The sequence below is a fragment of the Chiloscyllium plagiosum genome, unplaced genomic scaffold (genome assembly GCF_037043375.1).
Source record: "Chiloscyllium plagiosum isolate Xiang-an unplaced genomic scaffold, Cpla_swu_hap1 HiC_scaffold_7, whole genome shotgun sequence".
In the NCBI taxonomy this organism is placed as follows: Eukaryota; Metazoa; Chordata; class Chondrichthyes; order Orectolobiformes; family Hemiscylliidae; genus Chiloscyllium; species Chiloscyllium plagiosum.
Genome location: NW_028270145.1, coordinates 2,845,013 through 2,870,217, shown reverse-complemented (window position 1 = coordinate 2,870,217; position 25,205 = coordinate 2,845,013). Strand labels below are relative to the sequence as shown.

The 25,205-nt window shown below is 39.5% G+C and overlaps 1 protein-coding gene across 3 annotated transcripts in view; it reads right to left on the bottom strand.

The window, feature by feature from the left end:
• Positions 1-439: 439 nt before the first annotated feature.
• The window catches only part of mfsd6b (major facilitator superfamily domain containing 6b), a 55,356-nt gene continuing 30,590 nt past the window's right edge, over positions 440-25,205 (bottom strand). For all 3 annotated transcript variants that reach the window (XM_043692859.2, XM_043692858.2, XM_087988668.1), the window contains exons 2-7: positions 14,338-15,899; positions 9,117-9,214; positions 7,680-7,841; positions 5,960-6,058; positions 3,383-3,663; positions 440-2,736 (exon numbers count right to left, since the gene is read on the bottom strand). In XM_043692859.2, the coding sequence (XP_043548794.2) occupies positions 2,449-2,736; positions 3,383-3,663; positions 5,960-6,058; positions 7,680-7,841; positions 9,117-9,214; positions 14,338-15,863 (2,454 nt within the window). In that variant the 5' untranslated portion in view covers positions 15,864-15,899 and the 3' untranslated portion in view covers positions 440-2,448. The remainder of the gene's footprint in view (positions 2,737-3,382; positions 3,664-5,959; positions 6,059-7,679; positions 7,842-9,116; positions 9,215-14,337; positions 15,900-25,205) is intronic.

Here is a 25,205-nt window from a genome sequence, read left to right as displayed (position 1 = left end):
TCTCATGGTAAATGAAGTGGTAGTTTGTGTTTGTCCAAACTGGCTAAACTGTCAAGTTCAGAGAGCACGAGAACGGCGACTCTTCTAAAAAGGTTTGAGGTAAGAGCTCCCTCCTATGGAGGCACTCAAAATAGACACCTGTACTATTATTACAGCATTTTCCAATTATTTCAATAGTCTGGACAACTCGAGGGCTTTATTAATGCAGTCTTAGTACTTTCATTTTGAGTTAATACCAATCTTCTTGGTGTAATTGTTTATAGCAGGATGAATCCAGTCTAAAATAATTACATGATTGGACTAGGTTTTCACTTTTCATCAAGACTGGTGCTTTAACAGTCGAACATATTTTAGAGAAGTTTGTTTTCTAATTTTTTATGTATGTATTATTTTATTAAACATTGCAATTTAAATTGCTTGGTAAAATGTGATCACAAAGTTGGTTTTGTATAGCATTTTATTAATAAAATCATGAATTAATATATAAGCAGTTCTTTCAGCACTGGGATAATCAATGTACAATTCAGCAACATAATTTACCTCGCCACATTGTTTCTAAACAATCTAAAAATTTAACCAGTCAAGAGCCCACAACAAAATCAATATATTTTATACATAGTGCTATTTGTAATACATTGAAGGCACTAACAATTGTACAGACAACACAATGAAGCACCCTACATTCGAGCAAAAATAGGTCAATCCTCAATATTGAAAATTAGTAATGACAATTTGCTATGCTTTTAGGTCTTTAATACCTAGGAGCAATTCAGAAGGGACCTGAATAAAATAGTAAAGCTTAAAAATAAACCTTATTTCTTTTCAAATGCCGGTGGCTTTCCCACAACTCTCTCAAATCGCACGCTGAAACATTCACCGGGTCTCTTCTTGCCAGTTGACAGAAAAAGAATAAGAGAAGCTGCAGTTCCCTTGTAGTCCATTGCCCCCCTTTTTGTTTCAATTTTGACCTGAATTCAGCATTCCTACCCCTGCCAAAACCATACTGTTTGGCCTTGACTTGTTGCTCAATTTAATAGTGGGCCTCTAATTTTTCATTTTTAAAACAAGGTTTAATTGTATATTTCATTCTTGGGTGAGTCATTTATTTCAAAGTAGAAACCTTCAAGAGAGCTCCTGCATTTCAAATTCTGTATTTCATTTACTCAGGCTGACTCAGCAATGTAACACTGTAAATAGCTGTCTTTTTAACTGATTCAAGAGTTTTGTATCCATAGATACATCTGAATTGGGTTTTTGCAGATTTACACAAAATAACCTGATCTTCATTTGAGTTTTACTGTAAAGGTGTACATCAAGACGTTTGGTGACCAATTTAAAGTTTAAATTTAAGCAAATATTTAGAAGCATGGATTTGTGTGAGAATAGATAACTTGTAAACATTTTACAACCAGTTTTTTTTTCTTTTTCCTTGTCGAAACGTAAGTGAGTCAGAAGTGCTAGATAACTTGTTAATTGCTCTATTTTGAGTTCTGGGGTGAGAATAGGAGTTGAGGTTTCATAGTTTAGAATCAGCCAGCTTACTAAAATAAATTAAATTTAAAATATTCTACCTTTCATGTACTCTACTGATAAAGTTCAAAAATAGAAATATCTCCATTAAAATACAGTGCAAGCTTTAATTGCCTGTGCAATGTTCACAGAGGAATTTGGAGCTGAAACTTAGATATACTAAATTACAAATTTTAAATGAAAACTAGGCTAGTTCTTGAATCCTGGTATAAATAGTGGCTACATGTTGAATTTAAAAAACTATTAACTCAAAGATGAGCTTTATTATTGTTATTTCCTCCTTCAAAGCATCTATCCTACCAAAACAACATCATAGTGAAAGAAGATGGCTTCCTGCATGGAAACTGCTTGTGATTTCTTACTCAAAAGATGCTGCAAGCCAATTTTAACACACTAACTGTGACAGATGTCAGTAGTTATTCGACTTGATAATCCTAATTCAACATAACAATTCATGTAGATTCTAGAAATTCAGATCCTGAACTGACTACATTGCAATAAAATCACTTACACTTAGGCATTTGACTTTTTCTTAGTTGCAGTGTAGTGCATTGTAACTTTACCTCTGTTTGATAGTTTAATCCCAATTGTTCAGCAATTTAGCTACATTTTAAACAGTTTTAATGCATGGTTTTAAGAATTCATGTGAATGTTTTGGGTGAAGAATGTTATGTCCTTCATACAGGCACTTAAATTCTGCTATAGATGCTCTAAATTCACTGAAATGTGCTGTAGAACCTTATAATTTCTGAAATTTACACTATTAGCTGTCAGTATCTTACTGATAATCTGGGAATATTGTGGATCTATTCTTCAGTAACTTTCCTGTGTTTGTTGTTAAAAAACATTCATCACGGAAAATTATGAATTCATTTCTCTCAACGCTTTCAAGTGCTTTGTAATCTTTAAATTTGATCATCACGAGACATCTTTTTGATTTGGTTGGATAGTGCTTGTTTGCTGAGGCAATTCTGGATCAATGTTCTGGTTCTCATTTCCTGGCAGTGGCATTAAATTCCTAGGCAAATCTGACTGGTGTAATCCATTCTCAGTGCCTTGTGTGGAGCTGATGCTGATCTCATCAGGTTCAGAGGCAGCTACTGGGACTTCTACCTTTTCTTCCTTCTTGGAAGTGGGTGATGGTTTAAGATTTGGAGGGCTCCCAACTGGCCAGGTGTCTGCAGCTATTGGACAATCATTTTCCTCCTAAAATGAACATAAAAACGAATTCAAAGTATAACTGATGATTGCGAGATCCAGATAAATTATGAGGCTTTAGCTGGAAGGACTAATTAAAATGACGAGTTATTATCACTTTAAAAATACTGGAGTCAGAGTAAGTGGAGCCAAGGGAGAACAGTTTTCAGAGCCCAACACTAACAAGTGTTAAGGGAGAGATCACAGTATGCAAGTCTTGAGAACAGTAGAGGACACTCACAGGTTAAATTGAAGGGTAGAAGTCAACAGGAGTTAGCAAGACAGTCAGCCTGAGAACAGTGCAGAAACCTCATGATAAAATGTAATAGACAAATGAAATCAACAGGAATCAGAGCTTTTGAGCGAGCCCAAGAATACTGCCAGAGTTCCATAGTTAAAAGCAGCAGGGTAAAAGTCAGAGAAGGTACAGAGGATGTAGCTTATGATGGCTTTGGCATTATGTTTTGAGGACAGGCACAATTAAAGTATTACTTACTACTAACTAAATCTCAAAATGTTTTCTGACTAAAACTTTTAGTTTTGCAGAGTATTTATTCATAGTTAATACAACTCCGCTTCGTACAACAGTAAATCAAAACTTGTAACATTAAAATATAGGCAGGGTGAGATTCATAATATGAAATTGTCAATTAACCTGTAGCACTTGATGCTCAATAGTTGCATTGGTCTTCGCTAATTTCACCATCTCCATAACCTGATAAAAAGCGAACGCAATAGTGACCCATGGCGATGAGCTGATGGCCCAGGCGGGTTTTGTAACATCTTCTTGTTCCTCTTGATATTTTGTCTTTTTTAGAGGACGCTTGGTTTCAAGGTGGGGCATCATACTATCGGAGTGGTGTTGGACGAGATCAATGGTTGCTATGGGAACGGGACTAGATGGAACTGGAATCCGTTCTGCAAGCATCTTCTTTTCTAAATAGTCAAAATGAGACAAAATAAAAATGCTCCATTTGAACTTCCATTCAATAAATTACAAGATGCAACAGAAACTTAAATTTTCCACTTTTAAGCAACGTAGTATTGGAGTAAGTACAATTAATGGAAAGGTTCAGGATGTGTTGTTGAACAAAGAGACCTTGGAGTGCAGGTTCATAGTTCCTTGAAAGTGAATCGCAGGTAGATCAGATAATGAAGAATGCATTAGGTATGCTTTCCTTTATTGGTCAGAGTATTGAGTATAGGAGTTTGGAGGTCATGTTGCAGCTGTATAGGATATTAGTTAGACCACTTTTGGAATATTGTGTGCAATTCAGGTCTCCCTCCTATCAGAAGGATGTTGTGAAACTTGAAAGGGTTCAGAAAAAATTTACAAGGATGTTGCCAAAGTTTGAACTATAGGAAGAGGCTGAATAGGCTGGTGTTGTTTTCCCTGGAACTCAGAGGCTGAGGGGTGATCTTAAACAGGTTTATAAAAAAATGAGGGGCGTGGATAGGGTAAACAGATAAAGTCTTTTCCCTGGGATGGGTGAGTCCAGAACTAGATGGCATAGATTTAAGGTGAGGCAGGAAAGATCTAAAAGGGACCTAAGGGGCAACCCTTTCACACAGTGCGATGCATGTATGGAATGAGCTGCCAGAGAAAGTGGTGGAGGCTGGTATAATTACAACATTTAAAAGGCATCTGGATGGCTATATGAATAGGAAGGATATAGAGGGATATGGGCCAAATGCTGGCAAATGGGACTAGATTAATTTAAGATTTCTGGTCGGCATTGACGAGTTGGGCCGAAAGGTCTATTTCCATGGTGTACACCTCTATGACTCTTAAGTACATCAACTGTGAAGCACGATCATTCAATTTAAAACATTTAATACTTTAATTATTTTAATAAAACAATAACAGAACAAATTGAGAATTCGGGAGGAATTTTGTTAACATCTAGAATGATTAAAGCAGGTCCAAATTATGGGAAGATTTTATATGATTGGGAGAGAGAAGGAAATGGAAGAACACATGGGCAGAGGGGTAAGAATTAATTCAAGTGGGAGAAGCATAAATAAACATTCAAGTTAGTTAAACATAAAGATTGGACCAAAGAGTCTGCCTTGTGCTATAGATTCCACATAATTTGCAATAGTTGAACTCTGCTTAAAAATCCTTACTCCTTGTCATATATTCAGGTTGACTGCTCTGGTTAAGTGGATGACCTTTTAAAACTAAGTATGAACCTGCTGAGTGATGTGCAGAAGAACACACTGTTAGTCGTTTGCAGCCTAGCACACATTCAGCAGTAGGTTAACCACAGTTACACTTCTGCAAATATAATTGGCCAACTGTTGCCTTAATGAAAACAGAAAATGCTAGAAATAGCAAAAGCAGCACCCATGAAAAGAGAAATAGTAAATGTTTCAGGTTGATGTTAACTCTGCTTCTCTCCCCCACAGATGTTCCCAAACTGCTGCTGAACATTTCGATCATTTCTGTTTTTATTTCAAACTTACAGTATTTTGCTTTTACCACAATAAGTTCACTGTAATGCTTCCCTTCAAATCTTCGACTTCTAAGTAATGTAAATGTACTACCGAACATGAAATAGACCCTTCGTACTATTGGACAGCATTTTTTATAGTTAGATGCTGTATGATCCAGCTATAGTTGATCTTGTTACATTCTTTTTTTTCAGGACACCTGTTAGAATTTCCTGAAAAATTCCTTCCATTACACACCATAACACCTCAGTTCAGTGAAGTTCTCTAGAGTGCAAATATGAGTCCCTTTAAGACCATCTTCTGGACTCAAACATTTACTCAGTTAAGGTGATTCATGCCAGTGAAGTTACTTATTTTATTCTAAATTTTTTACAACTCATTTGACAATCTGCCTCACAAGGATGGCTTGGCTCGAAGTATCTTTACAGGTATTGGTACTTCCATTCGAAGGGACTGTTGTCTTGGCCTGAGATAGTAAAATGGATTTTACTCCACTGCACACATGCTACAAGTTTGGAGTTTAGGAATTTGCAGGTCATTACTTCTACCTCTACAAGGTGGTGGATTGGGAAGGATAGGAAAAGCGAGTAAACTATTTCCTGTAGCAACTGTCACTTGGCTGTTGCCAGAGGTCAAGGGAGAAGCCACTTATTCCATGGTTTTACTGAGCAAGGGAATTAAAGACTGTATATGCTTTGAACATATTATTTAGTAGTATTTCAATTAAATGCTAATCAGGATTGTCATGCTTCCTGTAACACTCAATGTTGATAAATACCTTCATCTTCATCAGGCACTGCTAGCCATTGGATCAAAGCAAAAAGTAAGAGAATTACGAGAGAGGCCATACCAATTCCACGGAATGTTTCTGGAGCACCTGAAATCCATATCAAATGATTTTGCTGTAGTTATATACAAATCACTTATGAATGTCTTTCATTTATATTAGCAACTTGTGAGGCTATGAAAGGCTGCCCAGCTAAAGACAATATCATTCTCCCTTGACATTTGTGTACATGCATGTTCCTGTTGGGGTTGTCTCGTGACCTGGAATACACTGTCTGAAATGGTAGTGGAAGCAGAGTTAATGTAACTTTCAAAAAGGAATCAGAGGTATACTTGACAACAAAAGAAATACAGGGCTATAGGGGAAAAAGAAATGGAAGTAGATCTAAATGATAGGAACATAGAAGTTGGAACAGAACAATTAGTCCCTCAATCCTATTCTGCTTTTCAACGAAATCATGGCTAAACTGTAACCAAACTTCACAAACCTGCCTTTGTTCTATATCACTTAATGCCTATAGCTAATAGAATCTTCCGTTTGATAACTTTGGTATGGGTAAGTAGCTTTCTATCCCAGTGTCTACATTGTTAATGAGTACTGAGTGGCTGAGGCCCCAGTTTGATTCCTTGCTGGATGGCATTGGTCACATCCTGTCAGTGAAGGTACCTATTCTCTACCCTCACACTCTGTCTCCTGCCAGCCAGCCAAATTCCCAACAAGGGAATTGTGTTTGATTCTACAAGCATCAGTTTTAGGTAGGGGTATCTTATAAAGGATTTTATCAAATATCTTCTAGAAGACGAAGTGAATTTCTATCTCCCTGAGCAATACTTTAATTACCTGTTCAAAAGATTCAAATCAGATTCAAAATGAATGACCTACTCTTTGAAAATCTACCAATGAGCCACCACAACGTGATGGAACAAATAATTCTCTGAAACAATCTCCCCAGTCCAATGGGCATTAATCATTACACCTTAAAAACTAATCGGACTGATATTTACCCATTGAGCACCAACTGGATACGTACAATGCCTGGGACTTTGCATGTGCGTCTGTTCATTAATCAGTTCATTTACCCAGTGATCTTGATCACTTTTACTTCCCTTTTTAAAAAAGTAGATTCTGGTCCGGCAGTATGGAATATTCATAGTTTAGCAGCCTCATGTTGGCTTTTAATCTCTCTGATCAGCTGAATAACTGTTAATGTGGTCCACCAATGTGGTCATGAAGAGGAACTGAAAAGGTGCATTCCTTTAACCACTGAAACATTAATAATCTACACAAATTGTTCTGCTAACAATTTTTTTTCTACAACATCCACATTTAAATTCTCCAAAAGGCAAACCAATTTCATTTAGAAAACAGAAGAGAATTCTTAAAGATCAGGAGAGACAGTTTAGCAGCACTTAATGGTCATACACTGCAGTGAGGCATAATGTAATAAAAAACTTTTTTTTCCAAGGTGACTCGATTATCATAAACACATTGAATACTATTATTTTAATAAAAATGTTACATTTATAAACTGACATGCCTACCTCTAAATTAGCTGAAATACATCAAATGCTTTTATGTTCAACACAGCTTGAAACAAGATAATGAGGATAAAAAGCTGCTGCTGATACATAACTAATAAGCTACTTACACCCAATTACTGATATGCCAAGTCAGGAGATAGGGGAAAAAAATTAATCACATCAGTACTTACCAAAGGCATTTACCATTACTCCCCCTACCATGGCACCACAGCCTCGGCCCAGACCCAGATGAAGCCCTTGTAAAATTCCTTGGGTAGAAGTCCTTAATGCAGGAGGTACAGCTGCACTGAGATAGGAGATGCATGCAGCCCATACAGATGCATGGGTAACACCTACATATAAGAAAAATCTTATCAACATATTTACATAATGACATAACAGTTTTAATGATCAGACATGGATTGCTTTACACAATTGAAAGAAAATGCATGCTTTTATAAGGCAACAAGAAAACCAAAACAGAGGAAAAAAAGGTGTTTGGTTTCAATTAAATGAACTGCATCTCTTTTTTATGATGCGTGCAACTTGTATCCTTGACAAGGTACAACAGAGAAGGAAACCTGCCACTTGTGCCTGTGGCAGCTCTTTGAAAGAACTATTTAGATAGCCTTAAGCTCCATAGCCTTAAACTTCCATATCCGCCACAGATTCACCTGCACCTCCACACACATCATCTATTGCATCCTCTGCACCCGATGTGGCCTCCTCTATATTGGGGAGACAGGCCGGCTACTTGCGGAGCGTTTCAGAGAACACCTCTGGGACACCCGGACCAACCAACCCAACCACCCTGTAGCTCAACATTTCAATTCCCCCTCCGACTCCACCAAGGATATGCAGGTCTTTGGACTCCTCCATCGTCAGACCACAACAAAACGACGGTTGGAGGAAGAACACCTCATCTTCCGGCTAGGAACCCTCCAAACACAAGGGATGAACTCGGATTTCACCAGTTTCCTCATTTCCCCTCCCCCCACCCTGTCTCAGTCAAATCCATCAAATTCAGCACCGCCTTCCTAACCTGAGATCTTCTTCCCAATCTCTCCGCCCCCACCCCAGTCTGACCTATCACCCTCACCTTGACCTCTTTCCACCTATCACATTTCCGACGCCCCTCCCCCAAGTCCCTCCTCCCTACCTTTTATCTTAGCCTGCTGGACAAACTTTCCTCATTCCTGAAGAAGGGCTTATGCCCGAAACGTCGATTCTCCTGTTCCCTGGATGCTGCCTGACCTGCTGCGCTTTTCCAGCAACACATCTCCGGCTTTAAGCTCCATAGCCACATACTATTTTCCCTTTGAAGCACTTTGTGGACATTATTACTTAATCTACTTCTGCCATCCTTTCTGGCAGTGAATTTAAGATCATAACAATGTGATGTGTCAACATCAGATAATCAGCCCATTACCGAAAAGAAAGGAGGATTTCTTCCCCATCAGAAGTGAAAATGATGGTTCAATTTACCTAATTCTGCTCATCTAATGGGTAGCAGGCAGAGGAACCATTTTACTTGATAGCTTTAGTACTGATAGTTCAGGGAAAAACATTATAAATATTTCCTTTTTGCCATATTTTAAGGTTCAAAAAGTTCTTAACGTGGGCCTTACCTTGCAACACCTCCATGGGGAGCACGTACCATGCATTTTCCAAATAGGATATATACAAAAAACGAGCTGTATTACAGGCCAAGCCAATGTACAATACCCTGTGACACAAACAGAAGCATAGTTAAATATAAAGCAATAACCCCTATGGAAATAATCCAAGTGTGTTAATCCCAGTTTCAGTGAAATCTAAAACACTAATGAGAGAGATGTAATGTGTCTTTGAGACCTGTGTTTTCCCTTCATGTATCTATCCTCAGAAAGCTGGTGGTGACAAGGTAAACAACAGCTACTGGCAGACAGATTTTGTCCACCAAACTGAGTCTGGTCACAAGTGGATTGATCTTTTCGCTGGCCTGTCCACATACCAATGGCATGATAAATAATTGATGCAAGATAAAGTTGTCTCACGTAGTAATAGACTACACAAAGGGATCACGTGCAGTAGTGGTATAAGCATTGCTTTTAGGTTTATTTCAAACATCTAGTGTAAATTACTTTGGCCAATCCCATTTCAGTTACTAGTTGAAATAGGCCTAAAGCACAATACTGTCTGCAAACATGGCACAAATTGGAAATGCCAATCACAGAGAATACAAGGTAGTATGTGAGGGAAAAGAGCTGCTACACTAGTACAGTAGAGATATGCTACTGATGTTGGAGCAGAGTGGAGGAAACTTTCTTCAGGATACAGCTGTACTTGATGGCTGACATTGAGCACTCCGCTCCCCAGTATTAACATTCTTGATGAGTTGAGAACTATGGAGCAGAATGGGACATAGCTTAAAATGGACAAGATAAAATCAGCTGTCATTAAATGCAACAGCTGATACTGAATTCTACTGACTCGAATAGATTGAATATCAGGTGCTGTGTATATCTGTGAAAACTGTATTAAGTCAGATGCACTAGAGGAATTTTGACATAGAAAAATGGGCAGTGTTGTATCACATGGGAGAGTTAAAGTCTAAAAAATAAATTTCCCAATGCAAATCTATCTTCAACCCATTAATTTGTCTGTCTTTATTTGAGGCTAGCACCCAAACGGGGGCCCAAACCACGCGAAAGAAAATTTTAAGTATGATAATGAAGCTGCTAACCTTTTTGTCATTTATATAGTTGATAATAATTGCAGTTAGCTGTGTTTTCCAACCCTTGGCTGAAAGCTTCCTCTGGCAAGCATGAGGTGATGGGAGTCAGGAGATAAATTCCTTTTCACCTATTTCCTGGAAGAAAATGCAGCCACCAAACCAATGCTCTCTGTAGCCTTCACCCACAGGTCTATAGTCCTGGCAGATAGCATTTGACCTCTTTCCACCATAGGTTTCCAACATATACCGCTCCCTCCCGCCAACCCACACCTCCATGTAGACTTCTGATTCCTCTCCAAAGCAATTAATGATCCGCACGACTCCTAATGTGATCTCTGTCTGACACTTGCAATGCCTCAATCACAAGGCCTCTGGCTTTACCACCTTCAGAACCTCCAGGATCAAGAGCCCACATGTTTGAATGCCTCCTCCCCCACAATCAAACATCACTGACCCTGCTTTCACCCTGACTGAGGTCCCAGATAAAATCCTCCAATCTGACAGTATCCCCCTTCCTCCAATGGAGTCTCCCCTCTGGGGCCCTTCCTTCAACTAGTAACTCATTTGGCCTGAGGAAAACACTCCTGCTTCTCTTGGACAAGACAATAAAGGTCTTTGACTAATGCACACAGGATGAGAGTCTCTAAGGACCTCGAGAGCCTTCTGTCATCATTCATCAGCTGGAATTCCTCAGACCAGGGAAATCCAGCTGACTGTGGTTAGAATTAGATTTATTCTTAAAATGAGACCACACTATTTCATACATATACTTAAATGACCAATCAGCTCCTGACTAGAGATTGTTTACCAAACCTTGTCCTGATTCCATCAAAACAGGACGCAAGCAATTCACATGTTTAGCTTTTTAATGACCTCTCTCCCCACCCAATGCAAACCAAACCCACCCATTTTGGCCATCAAAATATCCTGTACAATATTTTAAGAGAATATTAAAGGATCACGCAAATCAATCAGAAAAATGCATTTCAGAGCAGGGTACTGCAAGCTGAACAAAAAAAAACTACAAGCCAATTGTTCTCTGTGATGTAAATTTTATAACAAACAGAATGGCCAAGGGAAGCAGGCCATTCAGCCCATTAAGTTGACACTGACTTTCCAGAGTATCTCACCCAGACTCACCCCCCTACCCTAACCCTGTACCCCTGCATTTCTCATGGTTAATCCACCTAGCCTGCACATCCCTGGACACTATGGGACAATTTAGCATGGCCAAACCACCTAACCTCAACATTTTTGGACTGTGGGAGGAAACCCACGCAGACACGGGGAGAATGTGCAAACTTCACACAGACAGTCAGCTGAGGGTGGAATCCAACCCAGGTCCCTAGTGCTGTGAGGCAGCAGTGCTAACCACTGAGCCACTGTGCCACCCCCGTTCATTCTGGTAAATCAAATGTTAATAACATTCAGATGCTTTCAATGTAGATGAACAAACATTGGCCTAGATTTTGATGTAGCTGTGAAGACCTCATAGCTTCTCCAAAATGGAGCTGGGAACCCAGATCCAAAGATCCCACTGCTATTACTGACATCAACAGCTCTTTCAAACTGCAATCTCTATCACCAGAAGGTGAAGGGCTGTAGATGGTGGGAACTCTACCACCTTTAAACCACACACCATCCTGACTTCAAGCTATATTGCCGTTCCTCGCTGTTGCTGGATAAAAATCCTGGAACGCTGTTGCTAACAGCGCTGTTGGTGTCTCTACACAAAGGGATCTGCAGCAGTTCAAGAAGGCATCTCACCATCATCATCTCCAAGGCAATTAGAAATGGATAATAAACTCTAGTTTAGCTAGCAATTCCTACATTCCATGAACAATTTTTTAAAAATTGTATTTCCACCAGTAGGGATAAAAAAGCAAGACATTGCTGATACATAAGGGAAATTAATAAACACCATTACTGAGTTCAAGCAGACCCCATTTTTGCTGGACTGAAGATCCTACCAGGTAGGATGTTTTTGAGTAGATATAAATGTTTGAATAGGGTGGAGAAGGTCTGTGGAGCTGTTAAGTTGAGAAGTTATTTAAATCCCTGTCCTTTAACTCTCTGAGAGAAGAAAACATGTGTCTACAAATTGAAAATATCTATCCTTGTCATTTCAATAGATATTTACGACTGCACCTTAGATACCATCCTTAGTAGCATTATTTCTGCTTGACTCCTTTCCACAATCTAGCATTGTCACAATGGTTAGACTGTTAGGTCACAGTTTGAATAATAGCTCCAAGAATATTTTAAAGGATTAGTTGGCTTTTATGTGAATACACATGGATGATAAGACATTTTTGTTTTTAGAAAGGATTAAGTATTTGAAAAGTTTCAAATGTATTCAGCTTTTATGAATGAGATTGGTTTTATATGGTGCAGACTAGAGTCACACAGCAGAGAAACAGACCTTTCGGTCCAACCAGTCCATGCCAAACATAATCCCAAACTAAACTAGTCCCACCTGCCTGCTCCTCACCCATATCCTTCCAAAACTTTTCTATTAATGTACTTATCCAAATGCCTTTTAAACATTGTAACAGTGCCTGCATCTAACACTTCCTCAGCAAGTTTATTCCACACTCGAACCACCCTTTTGAGTAAACAAATTGCCATGTCTTTTTTTAAAATCTCTCTCCTCTCACCTTAAAAATATAACCCAGAGTCTTGAAGTCCCTCATCCTAGGGAAAAGATACCTACCGTTAACCCTATCTATTCCCCTCATGATTTTATAAACCTCTGTAAGGTCAATTCTCCATCTCCTGCGCTCCATCTCACTGCTGCCTCACAGAACCAGAGACCCGGGTTCAATTCCCGCCTCAGGCGACTGACTGTGTGGAGTTTGCACGTTCTCCCCGTGTCTGCGTGGGTTTCCTCCGGGTGCTCCGGTTTCCTCCCACAGTCCAAAGATGTGCAGGGTCAGATGAATTGGCCATACTAAATTGCCCGTAGTGTTAGGTAAGGGGTAAATGTAGGGGTATGGGTGGGTTTCGCTTCGGCGGGTTGGTGTGGACATGTTGGGCCGAAGGGCCTGTTTCCACACTGTAATGTAATGTAATCTAATCTAATCTAATAAAAAGGTCCCAGCCTATCCAGCCTTTCTATATAACTCAAACTTTCCATACACAGCAACATCCTGGTAAATTTCTTTTGAACCCTCTCCAGCTTAATAATATCCTTCCTATAGCAGAACTGCACACAGTACTCCAGAAGACGCCTCACTAATGTCCCGTACAGCCTTTTCATGACATCCCAACTCTTATACTCAATGGACAGAAAAATGTAGGCAAGCGTGCTAATTGCCTTTTAACCACCTTGTCTGTATGTGATGCAAAGTTCAAAGAATTTTGTACCTGAACCCCTAGGTTCCTCTGTTCTACAACATCACTCAGGGCCCTACCATTAATTGTGCAAGTCCTGCACCACTGTAATAATGATTAGAGTTTCACTTTGTCTCATTTTAGCCAGGGTGGATATTGGGTGAAACAGCATTGAAGATGTCAGAGCAAAGGATAGTGAGTAAGGCATGGTTTGGCATGAGTTAGCACTAACTTGGCACTGGCCCTACAAGAAGCTATAGGGATGAGTAGAGAGCATGGTTAAGTATGTTGGCATGAATTAAGCATGAATGAGTTTGAGAGGTGAGGGCTAATATTGAACAGATACAACTGGGACCAAGTTCTAGGTAACTGAGGCAGACCAGTTAACCACCCTGCCTTATCTCTTGACAGTCCCTGTGGCTGCCTCCAATCTGCATCCAGGAGCACTGAGTCCAACTGTATCTGACATCTGTCCGCTCCCTAGAACAAAGATGTAACCGCTTGTGAAACTTTTCCTAAGATGGGTGCAGCAAGCCAGAAAAATTCCCTCCACCGCACATTACCTCAGGAGTGAAAATCCAGGACACATTAATATTCTGTTAATGAAATTTGTTTATAATTATTATTTTGATTGAAAATCCATGCTGTTTCTGGGTTTCAGTTTAGCCTCAAACAAATGACTTTACTTGCCCTGAGCATAAATTTCCTTCTATACAAAACTACTGTTTTTAAGTCTCATTTGTATGTCTTTTTTTAACTGTGTACTGTACCAGACAAGGGAAGTGAATATAACATCTTACCTGATGTGACCGACCAGTTCAATCAATTTATGGCTGAAGAAGTAAGCAGTCAGTTCTGATACATGACTTAGGACTGAGCAGATTCCAAAAAGTGTAGTTGTCCCATTCAAGTCTTCCAGATGCCAGTAGAGGAATGTAAACACAAAGCCATAACCAAAGCCCATGAACCAGGCCACAAATAGCACAGAACCATATTGCACACTGCAAATTATTCTCAGAAGCTGTCTAAATTCAAATTTTTTTGTTCCCGTACTCTTGGACTCTTCCGCATTACTTGTGACTCCAGAATCTTCCACTGAAGGATTCTGAGCCACTCGCTGAATTTCAATAAATTCTTCGCTTTTATTTTCCTCAGGTCTTAAATGACTGTAGTCAAATCTGAATTGGGTTGATACAATTAGTGCTATAGACATTAAAACTCCAAAAACAATAAAGGTTATCCTGTAATTCTTGTAATCAGGTATTTGACAGCCCTGACCCTGAACAGAAACCTCAATGTGCGTGTGGTCAATTGAGATGCCAACCGCCAGCATGGTAATACCCCATCCTAAGGACCCCCACATTCGCTGCAATCCATAGCGATCTCTGTGTTTGCCGAGGTACTGTAGGGTAACAGTGTCTACGATAGTGACCGCTGGTGCACTGAAAAACTCTCCGACGATAACAACCAACAAAATTAGTAAGAAAATATTTTCAACTTCTGCCAAGTCGTAAGTGATCAATTTGTCGGGTTGCTCAATTGCGGCAGATGTACTGCTGGCTGTGGTGGAATGTAATGTCCTACTGGAATTTATGGTTGCTGTTGAATTCTCAGCACTTGGAACAGCTCTTTCCTGTAAAGCATGACCTCCTTCTGTATTGATCAAGGGAAACGAAAAGCTAAGATTACCCGTGTATCCAAAAGGTTGGCTTGTGAAAATGTCCCTCTGCATCCGACTTTTATTTGACTCGGTTGAGAGAAAGTGGTTTGTGGATGCAGTAGTGGGTAATGCTGAGAGAGTAGAGTAATTTGAAGCTGATGTGGTAGGCATGGGATTCTTTGACTCACATTTCATGGAGGCAGGTTTCACGAAACCAATTCCCAAGTTGAAGACAATCCAACACATAACTGAAAAGAGAAGGACAATCTTGCCTTTTCTAAAACGATCTGCTATGACTCCCCAGAATGGTGCACTGCAGAATTCAATAAAATACCTTATTCCCACCAAAAGTCCACCTTGGCTGGCCAACATACCAAGTTGTTTATAATATACAGGTAGCAATGGGTACAATGATCCATACCCAGAGTAAAAGAAGAAGTAAAACACTTTGGAAATAAGGAGATCATTACTTATTTTTATACAACGTCTCTCTAGCCAATCCTGTTCCTCTGTTTCTGTAGCTTCTGTTTCTGAATGGATAGGATTAGAAGGTGGTTCATTCCTTGCTTCACTTGACACAGTGTTGAAAGGTTCAGAGAGAATATATTTTCTTTTCTGTTCCTCTTCATCATCAGAAAGGATAGCAACTTTGTCATCACTCGCCATAGTTAACTGAAGTGGTGTTCAGATTCCTTCACTGACCTACAAAGGAGAAGAAGACGTTTAGAAAAACCCTTACATGAATTCAAAACTAAAGTCTTAAATTCTATAGAGAATTGCTTGCAGATTTCAGGAAAAACTGCCTTATTTGTAATTGTCAGGATCGCATTGGATGGCTAAAAAAGAAAAATAGTTCAATAAATGACACATCTATTCCATTTATTGAACGGAAGTCATTTATCTGTGTCTTTAATTTCTAAATCAAAAACACGTTTTAAATGTAGTTAGACCAAGCTGAAAATCAAACATGGTATCTGTCTGGCAATGCATCCCCTAGCTTCCCATTATCACAGGCAGTTAAAAATCTCATTTTATACATTAAGTTCCCCAATTAAAGTTGACATTCCTCCTTTAATTATATCAGTACACATAAACAAAATCACAAACTTTTCCATTGGTTTTAGAGTTTAAACATAGTGCTTGTAAACAATGTACTCTTTTGTTTTTATCTGCCACCCATTCATCTCAGTCCACAGAATCTTTAAAAATGCCATGTGATAAAGCTGACTTGTTGTTGGGCAGTGCAGGAAGTTTTGGATTGCTCTGCAGCTTTGAGAGAACATTTCTTGCAGCCAATCATCAGAACCAGAAGAATCAAATAATTCATCTTCAGATGGAGGGCTCGATGAAAATCCAATTTTTAAAATAAAGAGGACATTATCTGTTTCTCAATAATTAATGATAGTCTAACAAAATTGCAGAATAAAACCTTCCAGTGAAAATAAAGATTGATTTGTGCCCTTGCGCTATTGATTATGGAGAAACAAGAATTCTCCTTTATTATCTTAAAGTTGCAATTTCAACCCTGGTTGGGAAATTGAAAAATAATAAATGAATTTAATGCTATGGTTTAGCTTTTAAATGCAGCGAGTGGCTGTGCCATATAGATCAGTAAGGTCTTAGGCCATACCACCAGTCTGCCTGAGTGAACAGAACTTGTCAGTGAAGTTACAAATGGCCTTGGTCACTTGGGATAAGGCCAGGGAATTAAGATTTTCGATCATGAAAAATATTCACCAATTCACACATACAGGACGTGAGGTCGAAATCAGAGTTGGACCTGTTTCCCACGGTGAAACAGCCAGCTGAAATCATCAAATGAATGACAGACGATGAATAACTACTGTGTTAAGCATTGAGTGTGCAGTACATTGGCACATTCACTGTAAGGTGAAGAGGATGGAAGATGTTGCAGGAAGATATCTACAAAAATAATCAATTCTAAGTGAACAGCCATAATCTGCTTCAACCAAGCAACAGGCAGCATCCATTGTTGGTTAGATTTGGCTTTGCCCTTTTTCTCAGAATGATCTTGTGTACTTCAAGTTTGAGATGATAATGTAATTGCCAGGGAAGAGAACATCTGAATAGCGCAAATAACAGTGTACCCCATAATCAATCAGATTGAATGACTGTAAAATTAACAGTGCAGGAGGAGAAGGAAGTATACGTTACAGTGGATGAATATTATACTGCATCAGGTACAGAAAAAGCAATGGGGGGGGGTGCAAAATTGACATAAGGAAGAGAGAAAATGAGATTGAAAATTGAAACTGAACACTTTTGAAATCTCTAACAAAAATTCAAATCTGAAGAAAGATAATTCCATATTAGTCATTCTAAGTATCAAAGAGGTTTTTCCTTAAAATTCATTGATGGGATGAGGGCATCACTGGTAGGCCAGCATTTATTACCCAGCTCAAATTGTCCAGAGGGCAATTTAAGAGTCAACCACATTGCTGTGGGTTTGGAGACATATGTAGCCCAGACAAGGTAAGGATGGCAGTTTCCTTCTCAATAGAACATTAGTGAAATGGATGGGTTTTTCTGGCAATGGACAATGGATTATGGTCACCATTAGACTCTTAACTACATTTTTTTTTGTTCAGTTATTTATATGAAGTGTAGGAAACAAAGTTGGTGTGCTGCAGGTGCAGATAACCAAAGTGGAAGATGATGTTTTGACAATATAGGAGACTTGGCTCAAAGAAAAAGTTGGACAGAGAACAAATATTCCCTGATATAGAAAAGATCGTGAAGTAAAGAAAGAAAGAGGCATATTATAGTACTGAGGAAGATAAGACAAAGCTGGAGAGATTGGATGTTCTGGAGAAGTCAAGGACGGAATCTGTTTGATTACAATTAATAAACAATAGAAGTAAATCACTCTACAGGCGAACAAATTGTGGAAAAAATATAAAGCAGTAAGTTTGCTAGGAAATTAGGGAGATGCAGTAACTGTACACTAGTGATAATAGAGTACTTAATTGATCCAAATAGCCAAGCACAATAATTCTAAAAGGGCCAGGGAAAGGGAGTTTCTGAAAAAAGTACAAGATAATTTTCCTGAGCCAAATAAGAGCATGAGAAGTATCTGACAGTTAATATAAAAGTCTTTAAAGGCATGTAATTAGTAAAAATATTTCAAGGGGAAGACGAGGTCCATTAAATATCAATAAAAGGGAATTTACAAATGAAAGCAAAGGGTATACCTGAAGGATTAAATGTGTATTGTCTTTACCAAGAAGGGATCTTGCCATGCTGAAAGAGGAGGTAGTTGAAGTACTGATGCTAAAAATTGATGAAGAAAAGCTATGAGAAAGGTTGGTTATACTTGAAGTGGCTAAGTCACCAGGACCTAATAGAATGCAGTGTAAGGGAAAAGACTTAAGAGAGTAAGGGTTGACAGTAGAGATGTACTAAACATAATCTTTCAATACTGCTTAGATAGTGAGAATTGGCAGAGGACCACAGAATGTGCAAATGTTACATTCTTATTCAAAATAGATGTGTGCATAAACACAGAAATTAACTTCAGTGCTAGAAACATTTAGAAACAATAATCCAGAACAAAATTAACAGTGTGGATAAGTGTGGATTAATTAAGAAATGATAACATGGATTTGCGAAAAGAAATTCATATTTAATTTATTTGAACTTTTTTTTAAGATGACAGATAACATTAAAGAAGGGAAGGTAGTTGATATGGTGTACATAGGCTGCCAAAAGACATTTTATAGATTAGCTAGTAAAAAGTTGGCTTAGTGACAGGAACAAGGATAGTGGTGGATAATTATAACTTGGTCTTGGGTAATGTATGCAGAGGTGTACTCCAAATGTCGCTTCTAGGTCCAGTACTTTTCTAGAAATATAAACTTATATGTGTTGTGAGCTGAAGGATTTCTGAAGGACCTACACTGATGGACTGGATGGACATATTGCAAGTGACATTTAATGCAACAAACTGCTAAGTGATACATTTCTGGTAAGAATGAGGAGGGGCAATGTAAATTGAAATTCTCTATGGGAACCAGGAAAGGAGAAACCTAGTGTATTTGTACACAATTCACTGAAGACAGGAGGATAGATTGTGAAGGTCCTTGAAGAGGGATGTGGGATCCTGAGAATTATAAATCGAGACATACAGTACAAAAACAAAGAAGTTTTTCAATGGATATTTGTTAATCTTTGGAACTACCTTCTCTAGAGGGTTGTGGATGGTCCAACGTTGAGTATATTCAAGACTGGGATTGATAGATTTATAGAGTCATAGAGACATAGAGGTGTACGGCATGGAAACAGACCCTTCAGTCCAACCTGTCCATGCCGACCAGATATCCCAACCCAATCTAGTCCCACCTGCCAGCACGTGGCCCATATCCCTCCAAACCCTTCCTATTCATATACCCATCCAAATGCTTCTTAAATGTTGCAATTGTACCAGCCTCCACCACATCCTCTGACAGCTCATTCCATACATGTACCACCCTCTCCATGAAAAAGTTGCCGCTTAGGTCTCTTTTATATCTTTCCCCTCTCACCCTAAATCTATGCCGTCTAGTTCAGGACTCCCCGACCCCAGGGAAAAGACTTTGTCTATTTATCCTATCCATGCCCCTCATAATTTTATAAACCTCTACAAGGTCACCCCTCAACCTCCGACGCTCCAGGGAAAACAGCCCCAGCCTGTTCAGCGTCTCCCTATAGCTCAAATCCTCCAACCCTGGCAACATCCTTGTAAATCTTTTGTGAAGCCTTTCAACTTTCACAACATCTTTCCGATAGGAAGGAGACCAGAACTGCATGTAATATTCCAACAGTGGCCTAACCAATGTCCTGTACAGCCGCAACATGACCTCCCAACTTCTGTACTCAATACTCTGACCAAAAAAGGATAGCATACCAAATGCCTTCTTCACTATCCTATCTACCTGTGACTCCACTTTCAAGGAGCTATGAATCTGCACTCCAAAGTCTCTTTGTTCAGCAACACTCCCTAGGACCTTACCATTAAGTGTATCAGTCCTGCTAAGATTTGCTTTCCCAAAATGCAGCACCTCGCATTTATCTGAATTAAACTCCATCTGCCACTTCTCAGCCCATTGGCCCATCTGGACCAGATCCTGTTGTAATCTGAGGTAACCCTCTTCGCTGTCCATTTCTTTGGTCTCTCTCAGGAAATCAAGGAATGTAATGAACAGGGAGGGAGGGACAACTGGGATAGAAGACCAATCATGAATGCACTGAATAGCAGAGTAGGCTTTAAGGCTGAATAGTTTGTTGCAGCTCCTATTATCTTTGTTTTCATTTCCAAAGAATGCTCAACCTTTATAAAATACTGGTTTGACCTCAGCTATGCTACTGTGTTCAATTCTGGACACTACGTTTAAGAAGGACGTGAAGGCGTTAGAGAAACTGCAAAAAACAACTTCACAACAGTTCCCAGGATGAAGTACTTTAGATATATGGAGGCATTGCAAAAACTGGGGTTGCTTTTCTTAGATGAAAAGATGAAGGGTAGTTTTGATAGAAATGTTCAATATCATGAAGAGTCTAAGCAGAGTAAATCACAATAAAGTGGTCTCATTGGGTCAAGAACATATAGCATTGTTTTAAGGAATTGCAAAAAAAGTGTGATGAAATGAGGAAGGACCTTTAACACAGTGAGTACTGAGGATCGAGAGTGAAAAGTTGTGTGGAAGGAAGTGCAACTGAACTTTCAAAAGTAAACTGGGCAAATACCTGAAGAGAAAAAAATTGGTGTTATGTTCAGCACAATATCATGGGCCAAAGGGCCCATTCCTGTGCTGTACTGTCCTATATTCTACATTCTATTTCCAGGCTTATGACGCAAAAAAAAAGCAACAAACAGGACTACACAGCAATGGATTCAGTCAGACTGAATTGAGGAAAGTAAAATCAGCCAGAGATCATGATTTCATCTGCAAAGTGAAGATGTGTGGGGAAAGAATCAGCTTTGGCTTTGATGGCTGCATGTTTATCAATATACTGATGTTCACCGTTTAGCCTCAAGCATTAAGGATTGCCAGTTGGATGAATTAGCTGTGAGCTGCTGACTCCCATGTAACTTTGGTCTAATATCAGTTGTCAGCATAAAATGAGGTGAGATAACTAGGGAAACTTCTCGACAATCACATTAGAAAATCCTCATAACTGAATCAAAGCATCTCTTTCGAAAACATCATTCTGTACTGCCTTCCCAAGTACAGTGAACCTGTCATCATCAAAGCATCTTCAAGGCTTCCCTCATTCAGCCTCCGCACCCAATGACTTCCCATTCTCAGTGACTGTAATATCCATCTCAGCTCATGTTCTCTCTCTTCTGAGTTCACAATCACCCTCCATGTTAACATCAGTACCATTATTCACAGCCACCCCCTTGACCTTGACATCTTATGTGATCTTACAAGTTCTTGTGTATCAATTACAAATAAGGCCATCACTGATCACTTCCTTTTGTCACTTTCCACCCACACCCCCCTTTCATGCTCCAAACCCATACCTCTTCCATACACATTCCTGGGAAAAACAAAAACCCAATTCAGTTTCAAAATCCCCTCCATGCACCACAACATTTCTATGGCTACTGGTTTCCTTAGCTGCACTTTCACCTTCTCCTTTGATGTATTACTTTCTCACCCATCTCACTCAAGTCCAGTGGATACAGACTTGAAAGGACATGGTGGACAACTGACTTAGCTATTCAAAGGTAGCTCTCTGTACCATTGAAAACCTGTTCTCGTCTGGTAAACCTACTCACTATTCTGGAAACATTGTGAAGTGCAAAGGAAGTCCCGTTCCTTTGCTTTCTCCTTAATGTAAACCAACTTCTTAAACCTTCCTCCTATTCACTTTTGCTTCCAACAAGAGGCAAGGAGATAATGGACTTCTTTGTCATGAACACTGAGACAATCCAATCAGTTGCTTCTGCCACATTCCTCTTTTCCACAAGATGCATGACCATATGACCAAAATAACATAAGGCATTATAAGACATAGAACTGAATCTGGCCATTCAGCCCAATCTTCTCTGCCATTCGATTATGGCTATATGTTCCTCAACCCCATTCTCCTTCCTTCTCCCATTACCAATCAAGAACCTTTCCATCTCTATCTTAATTAAACTCAATGACTTGGCCTCCAAAGCCCTCTGTGGCAATGGGTTCCAAGGATTCTTTGCCTTCTATTTGAAGTAATTCCCCTTATCACAGTTCTAAAGTTTCCTCCACTCATAGGTTGTCTCCTCAAGTCTGTCCTACTGGTGAAAACATCTTCTCCATGTCCACTCTATTCACGCCTCTCCTTATTCTGTAAGTTTCAATCAAATTCCATCACCATCCTTCTAAATTCCATTGAGTTCAGACCCAAAGTCCTCAAGCGCTCCTCACATGACAGGTCCTTCATCCCTAGGATCATTCTGGTCACTGTCCTCTTATCCCTGTCCAATGCGAGCAAATCCTTCCTTAGATACAGGGACAAAAGCTGCTCATAATATTCCAAATGTTGTCTGTGCAGTACATTTCTGCTCTTATATTCTAACTTTCTTGAAATGAATGCTAACATTGCATTTGCCTTCCTAACTGCCAACTGAACTTGCATGTTAACCTTCAGAGAATCATGAACTAGGACTGCCAAGTCCTACAAAGTGTATAACCTCACACTTTCCCACATTGTATTCTACCTCCACTCTCCTAGCCTGTCTAAGTCCTTCTGTGGCCGGCCCAATTGCTCAACACCATCTATGACTCCACATATCTTTTTGTCATCTGCAAACCTAGCAACAATGCCCTCAGGTCCTTTGTCCAGACTAGTTGTGGTCCCAACAATAACCCCAGCGGAACTCCACTAGTCACTGGCTGCCAACCTGATAAAGACACCTTTATCACCACACTCTTACTTCTGCCAGTCAGCCAATCCTCTACCCATGCCAGTACCTTGCCCCTAAGACCACGGGCTCTTATCTTATTTAACAGCCTCTTTTGACAAGTGCGGCATCTTGTCAAACGTCTTCTGAAAATCCAAATAAATCATGTTCCTTGGCTCTCCTTTGTCTAACTTGCTTGTTACCTCTTCAAATGACTCAATGTTCTTAAATGATCCCCATTACCCTAGCCCTCGACTCAGCTCATTTTCTAGTTTTTCTCCGATCTTCCTTCATGCTCTCTGAGTTCATGATATCATGGTCACACCTCCGGTTCACTCAATTCTATTAAACCATAACCATAAAATATAGGAGTGGACTATGCTCAATTAAGATGTTGAGTATCTAACTTCCCTTCATGACCTCCATGTTAGTCAGTATTATGAATGGTTCTCTCTTCAGATGCTCTCCCTTTTCACCTTTAAAACTGCCATTATCACCCTTCTCCTCAAAAAAACAACATTGATCCCCATCATCCTTACACTGTATCCTCCCATCTCCAAACTCCCTTTTCTCTCTGAAATCTTTGAATGCCTTCTTGCCTCACAAATCCATTCTTATCTTCCTCCAACTTCATGCATAAATCCCTGCATTCAGGGTTCTGACCATGCATTGGTAATAAATGAGGTATTTTCAAAGTCACAAATATGAGTGTGAGAAAATAAACTTATCCTCCATAATCTTCTTGACCTTTCTGTAAACTTTGGCATAGTTGGCCATATCATCTTCTGCCAACAACCATCCACTGTCATCTAGGATTGATCTCAATTGGTTCCATTCTTATCTAATGTAGCCAGAGAATAACTTGGAATTACCATTCTACCCTTGCACACAGCATAACCCATGTGTTTCCCATGGTTCATTCCATGGTGACTTCCAATTTTGCACTAACATGCTGTCCCTCAGAGATATCATCCTAAGGCACAGCATTAGTTTTCATTGAAATGCTGATGATATCCAGCTCCATTTCACCACCTCACTATTTGAATTCTCTGTTGTAGCAAAATTGTGGCATTGCTCATCTAACTTCCAGTCCTGGATGAGCAGAAATCCCATCCAATTCATTACTGGAAAGACTGAAGCCATTGTTTTCACAGCCAACTCCAAATCTGCTCCCTCGCTACCAATGCCAAAACTCTCCCTGTCAACAATCTGAGAATTAACTAATCTTTTCCCTACTTTGATCTATGTTTGAGCCCAAGATTAGTTTCTGTCTTCATATGCAATCACTAAAATGTCTATTTCCACCTCCCCAACATTGCCTGTCTTTGCCTCTGGTCTCAACTTACCTGCTGCCAAGACCGGCATACATGTTTTTGTTATCTCTAAACTCAACTATTCCAATGCTATCTTGCTACTCACTCACATTTTATTCTCCATAAATTTGAGGTCATCCACCATACAGCAGTCCATCCCTTAACTTAGCAATAAGTCACATTAGCGGCCAAAACAGCTCATTTGGGAGAGCTTCAGACTGAAGATGAAAGGGTCCCAGATTGAATCCTGGGTTTCGGCACGATGAGCAAGCCCTTTCCATTTCAGTGTTTATGGGGAAATGATGGCCTAGTGGTATTATTGCTTCGCTATTAATGCAGCACCCCAGGCAATGCTCTGATGACCATGGCAGATGGTGCAATTCAGTTAACGTCTGGAAATAAAACCTAATAATGACGATGAAACCAATTTTGGAAAAACCCAACTGGTTCATTAATGTCCTTTTGGGAAGGAAACTGCTGTCCTTGCCTGGTCTGACCTACATGTGACTCCAGACCAACGTGCAATGTGGTTGACTCTTTACCGTCCTCTAAGTAATTAGGTATGGGTAATAAATGCTAGACTAGCCAGTGATGCCCACCTCCCATGAAAGAACTGAAAAGAATCTGTGAGTCTATGACTCTATAAAAGGGGCTCACTCAAGACCTTGCCCCTCTAGATCTCTATAATCTCCTACATCTCTACAACCAACTGCAAGAGAGTCACTGACATTAAACATTTTTAGAAAAATAGCACAGGGGCACTACAGATATTGGTTTCAGAAGTTAAAGTTAAGGCATGCTGTTGGAGTA